The sequence below is a fragment of the Littorina saxatilis genome, linkage group LG1 (genome assembly GCF_037325665.1).
Source record: "Littorina saxatilis isolate snail1 linkage group LG1, US_GU_Lsax_2.0, whole genome shotgun sequence".
Classification (NCBI taxonomy): domain Eukaryota; kingdom Metazoa; phylum Mollusca; class Gastropoda; order Littorinimorpha; family Littorinidae; genus Littorina; species Littorina saxatilis.
This window is the reverse complement of record NC_090245.1, coordinates 3074057-3079875: the sequence shown is the minus strand read 5'-3', so window position 1 is coordinate 3079875 and position 5819 is coordinate 3074057. Positions and strand designations below refer to the sequence as shown.

General features: G+C 43.6%; 1 protein-coding gene across 1 annotated transcript in view; it reads right to left on the bottom strand.

Annotated features, from left to right (window-relative positions):
- Positions 1–1211: 1211 nt before the first annotated feature.
- LOC138959408 (uncharacterized) overlaps positions 1212–5819 on the bottom strand; it is a 6139-nt gene continuing 1531 nt past the window's right edge. The window contains exons 2-3 of the mRNA XM_070330893.1: positions 4695–4881; positions 1212–3005 (exon numbers count right to left, since the gene is read on the bottom strand). Of these exons, the coding sequence (XP_070186994.1) occupies positions 2868–3005; positions 4695–4881 (325 nt within the window). The 3' untranslated portion in view covers positions 1212–2867. The remainder of the gene's footprint in view (positions 3006–4694; positions 4882–5819) is intronic.

The window sequence follows — 5819 nt, the reverse complement described above, 5'->3', positions numbered from 1 at the left end:
ACGGTTAACCTAATAGAGAAGGACTACCAAACACAAAATGAAACTTCTTCGCAAGAAAACAAGCTAGTTATCAGCATGAAACAAAAAGTGGTCCATATTAGGAGCCCTTCCCCTATCATGTTATCTTGAAGTATAGGGGGCTTTTTACAGTGATTCGTGAAGGCCGCTTCACTGGTCCATATTGGGCGCCCAGGATCCTAATATGGACCATTTGTGATTTTTTTCTGTATTTAATTTTTGCTGAAGGTCTATCAAAGCTATTTCACTCTAATTAGGCCTAACTGTTAAACTAAGAGAGAAGGACTACCAACCACAAAATGAAACTTCTTCGCAAGAAAACAAGCTAGTTATCAGCAATAAACAAAAAGTGGTCCATAATAGGGGCCCTTCCTACCTAAACCTATCCTAAGAAATACAAGGAAATAAGTAAAGAAATCAAAGAAGATAAAATAAGAATGATAGAAGTGTTAACCTAACCTATGAGTTCTACCACATACCCTAGCTGCTACACATCCACACCGTTCGCTGTCCTAGTCTGTACTCCCTGACATAGCTCACACACACGTCATTCGCTCACCGTTCAAACACGACTATTTTATATAAACTAATCCACGTGTATCCCGATTCTCTCGTCACAAGCATTCTCTGACTCGGCACGTTCATTCAGCCGGGTTCTGGCACCAACATTCATACCCCGTTCAGTCCTAACACTAACCCTAACACTTGTGACATACTGTACTTAGCTTGCTGTTTGACTCTCTCTCTTTTTCTCTCTCGCAGTCTCTCTCTCTGTCTTGCGCGCTCTCTCTCTCTCTCTGTATTACACACACACACACACACACCGTGACACACACACACACAGATGTGTGCACACACACACACACACACACACACACACAGATGTGTGCACACACACACACACACAGATGTGTGCACACACACACACACACACAGATGTGTGCACACACACACACACGTGACACGTGCACACACACACATGTGCACACACACACACACACACACACACACACACACGTCCACCCCCACACATGTGCACACACACACACACACGTCCACCCCCCCCCACACACACATGTGCACACACACACACATGTGCACAGGCACCCACACCCACACCCACACACATACACACCACACACACACACACGCACGCACACACACACACACACACACACACACACACACAAACACACTTTTTTTCTTTCTTTTATTTCCGTAAAGGCACAGTGCAGCTGTTTTGCGTTTAAGTTGTTGCAGCTGAGTGCATTTACAGTTCAAAAATCCTCATATGGTAGTAAAACAAACCCAAAACTACCCAACGACGACATCTGTGAAGCTCGACAGTTTCTTGTTCACGCGAGTGCATAAATTAACCTAGTTATTACGTGGTGTTTGGTCGGAGTTCGATTCAACTGAGTGATTCCGGCCTCCATTTTGTTTTACACAAACTCATGATGATGTCTGACATAGTTTGCTTGTGACGTGTCTTTTTGTGCATGATGTGGTGATCTACCTGATCTAAATTTAGATAAAAAAAAAAGAAATTCCTCCGAAGTAGGAAAAACACCCCCGTCAGAGAACTCAGAACTTTATTACATGCGGAGAGAGAGAGAGAGAGAGAGAGAGAGAGAGAGAGAGAGAGACAGAGACAGAGACAGAGACAGAGAGACAGAGACAGAGACAGAGACAAAGACAGAGAGACAGAGAGACAGAGAGAAAGAGAGACAGAGAAACAGAGAGACAGAGAGACAGTCAGAAGTCAGAAGTCAGAAGTCAGAAATCAGAAGTCAGAAGTCTGAAGTCTGAAGTCAGAAGTCAGAAGTCAGAAGTCAGAAGTCAGAAATCTGAAGTCTGAAGTCAGAAGTCAGAAGTCAGAAGTCAGAAGTCTGAAGTCTGAAGTCAGAAGTCAGAAGTCTGAAGTCTGAAGTCAGAAGTCAGAAGTCAGAATTCAGAATTCAGAATTCAGAAGTCAGAAGTCTGAAGTCTGAAGTCTGAAGTCTGAAGTCTGAAGTCTGAAGTCTGAAGTCTGAAGTCAGAAGTCAGAAGTCAGAAGTCTGAAGTCTGAAGTCTGAAGTCTGAAGTCAGAAGTCAGAAGTCAGAAGTCAGAGGTCAGAGGTCAGAAGTCAGAAGTCAGAAGTCAGAAGTCAGAAGTCAGAATGTTTATTCGCGTAAACACAGGGTCCATTGCGAAAGGGTACGTCGAGGTAGGAAAAACACCCCCGTTGGTCAAAGGGAAATAACCATTCTCACTGCCACCAACTGAGAAGGCTATTTCCCTTTGACCATTAATATGTCACTCTTAATCTTAATCCACCAATAACTCCCTAACCGTGTGTTTGACTGGTCCCAATTTTTGTAAGGACCGTCTCAGTAATGTATAGAACCTGTTCACCAAGTTTGGTGACGATCGGTCCGTTCATTTTTGAGATCTATATGCGAACACAAACAAACAAACAAACAAACAAACACATCGAGTGAAACCTATACACACCCCTATACCGGGAATGTAAAAATAGGTAAAGACCAGCCGGGTCCGAGTACGAAATTAATTCGTAAAAAAATCGCAGTTCTTGACTCTTTGGGTGCAAGTCAATGAAACTTGGTAGTTTTTCTAACGGATAGCTGCCTCAGGTATGACTAAAAGCCCCAGGGGCTCCGTGCACCTGGATTTGACAAGTTCAGTACCTTTAACCGTTTCATATTTTTCAAATTTTTTCTATTTACCTTCTTTCAATTTGTGTGTGTGTTTTTAATTTCGGTTACTGCGTATGGTTCTCAAAAAGAATGTCCAGTCTGCCTCGTGGTATTGTCACTTTCAGTTCACCTTTGAAAAGGGAGATAAACGCTTAAGAAGCCTTTTCAATGTAGGGGGGAGGAGCTTCCTGCGGAAGTGACGGTGATTTGACAGCTTCTTGGTAAGATGGCGGCGTGGCTGCAGAATGTGTGCCACCAGTGGTACCATTGGGTGTCCAGTATGTAGTGTTCTGGATTACAATAACAGAAAAAGTATAGTAAGGAATGAAAAGATGAAGTGAAAAAAGTAAAAACAAAGTGTATGTTTAGGTTGCACCCCCCCCCTCCCTCCTGATGGCTCGTATGCGTGCATCGCGTTGAAAAAGAGTGAACAGAACGAAGCAAACCAAATTTAAAACCATAAACCAACATCAACAAAACCCCATAAAACCAACATCAACAAAACCCCATAAAACCAACATCAACAAAACCCCATAAAACCAACATCAACAAAACCCCATAAAACCAACATCAACAAAACCCCATAAAACCAACATCAACAAAACCCCATAAAACCACATCAACAAAACCCCATAAAACCAACATCAACAAAACCCCATAAAACCACATCAACAAAACCCCATAAAACCAACATCAACAAAACCCCATAAAACCAACATCAACAAAACCCCATAAAACCAACATCAACAAAACCCCATAAAACCACATCAACAAAACCCCATAAAACCAACATCAACAAAACCCCATAAAACCAACATCAACAAAACCCCATAAAACCACATCAACAAAACCCCATAAAACCAACATCAACAAAACCCCATAAAACCAACATCAACAAAACCCCATAAAACCAACATCAACAAAACCCCATAAAACCAACATCAACAAAACCCCATAAAACCAACATCAACAAAACCCCATAAAACCAACATCAACAAAACCCCATAAAACCAACATCAACAAAACCCCATAAAACCAACATCAACAAAACCCCATAAAACCAACATCAACAAAACCCCATAAAACCAACATCAACAAAACCCCATAAAACCAACATCAACAAAACCCCATAAAACCACATCAACAAAACCCCATAAAACCAACATCAACAAAACCCCATAAAACCACACTAAAGGGGAGCAAAACAAAACGTGTATTCAACACAAAATCCAGTAAAAACACCAGTTCATCAATTAACCAGGACCAACAACATTACTTATTTAAAATCTACTTCCCTTCGAACCATCCAGCCTTGTAACCATACAGAAGGACCTCCAATTTATGACCTAAACAAATGTGAACTATGCAGGGTTTTAAAGAGAAAACCGGGTCTTAAATTCAGAGAGAGTCTAAAACTGGTTGATATTCTTCTTCTTTTGCATTCATAGGCTGAAACTCCCACGTGCACTCGTGTTATTTGCACAAGTGGGATTGTCCTCGTATGACCGTTTTTGCCCCGTCATCAGTTTAGGCGGTCGTACGCCGATGTCAGGGGAATTTAGACATTCGCTGTATATAAGTCTTCTTCTTCTTCGTTCATGGGCTTAGACTCCCACGTTCACTCATGTTTTTAGCACGAGTGGATTTTTCATGTATGACCGTTTTTACCCTGCCATTTAGGCAGCCTTACGCCGCTTTCGGAGGAAGCATGCTGGGTATTTTCGTGTTTCTATAACCCACCGAACTCTGACATGGATTACAGGATCTTTTCCGTGCGCACTTGGTCTTGTGCTTGTGTGTACACATGAAGGGGGTTAAGTCACTAGCAGGTCTGCACATACGTTGACCTAGGAGATCGGAAAAATCTCCACTCTTAACCCACCAGGCGGCAGCGACCGGGATTCAAACTCACGACCTCCCGATTGGGAGGCCGACGTCTTACCACTGCGCCACTTCGCCCGTCGCTGTATGTTACTTACATAGTTTGCCTGAGCGTACACCCCTTGCGCGTGTCCGTGTGTGACGATGGGAGGGTAGCAGCTACCCGGGGTGGGAGCCTGGCGGATCAGTCCAGCCTCCGCCATACGCTTGACACGTCGTTGTCTCAGGCAGTAGTAGGTTGACCAAAACAACAGCTTCAGCACGATGAGGACCAGCACCACAATCCTGCGCAGCACACAACACTTAGGTCAATATAATCTCCAGAGTAGTGTTTATACCCTAGCTGTCACTCTAGGGCTGTAAATTTCTCAGAGCACCGTGGGATTGCAGGAAAATTCTTCGATTGACTGCGCTCTGGCGGCGTGCTAGGAATTGTCACTGCGGGTCCACGGCCTGTCGATTAAGCAGAAGTGCGTGTATACGACAGGGAAGTGTACTCTGCATTATGGGGTTGGCTCACAACGCACTTGCAACTTCCTGCAAACGCCCTGCCAACGCTGACGGACACGGTAGAAGCGCAGTGACACCCCCAAGGACTCCGTGAGGTCTCCGTGCAAACGCCCTGCAAACGCTGACTGACGTACTGTGTGCATGCTCAAAGTGAGCGCCGTTGCATGGCGTTCTTGGCGACTCAACTGCGTCAAAATTAATGGAGATGCCACCGCGTTGCTCTGGCGCTGTAGGAGACCTTACTGCGCGCACCTCGGCGTTCCGTTCAAATTTTGTGGACGCCGCGGGAACGCCGTGAGGACGCAGCCCTAGTGTGACAGGGGTATTAAGTAGATGTTAAAAACTATATGCAAACAGATTTTCTTTTACGCTTCAATATTCCTGTTTCCGACACTGTGATGCCGACAACAGGAATGATGCAACATTATTGGCGAATATTTTCATGGCAACAATGTTACGTACCACTATTCTAAAGAGAGTAAAGTTATGATACAAAATAAAATCCAATTTGACAATACAATAACCACTCCCCATAACAAATTATTCATTTCAAGATTGACGCAACAAAACAAAAACACTCTGATGTTGGCGGCCAAACTTGGCGAGAAAAAATAATAGAAGGTTGTCTTTCTCGGTCTATCTTTCTTCATATTACCCAGTGTGTTACCTCGTTTTATCATCGGGTTTCTTTACTTTCAAAAATATAAGTAACG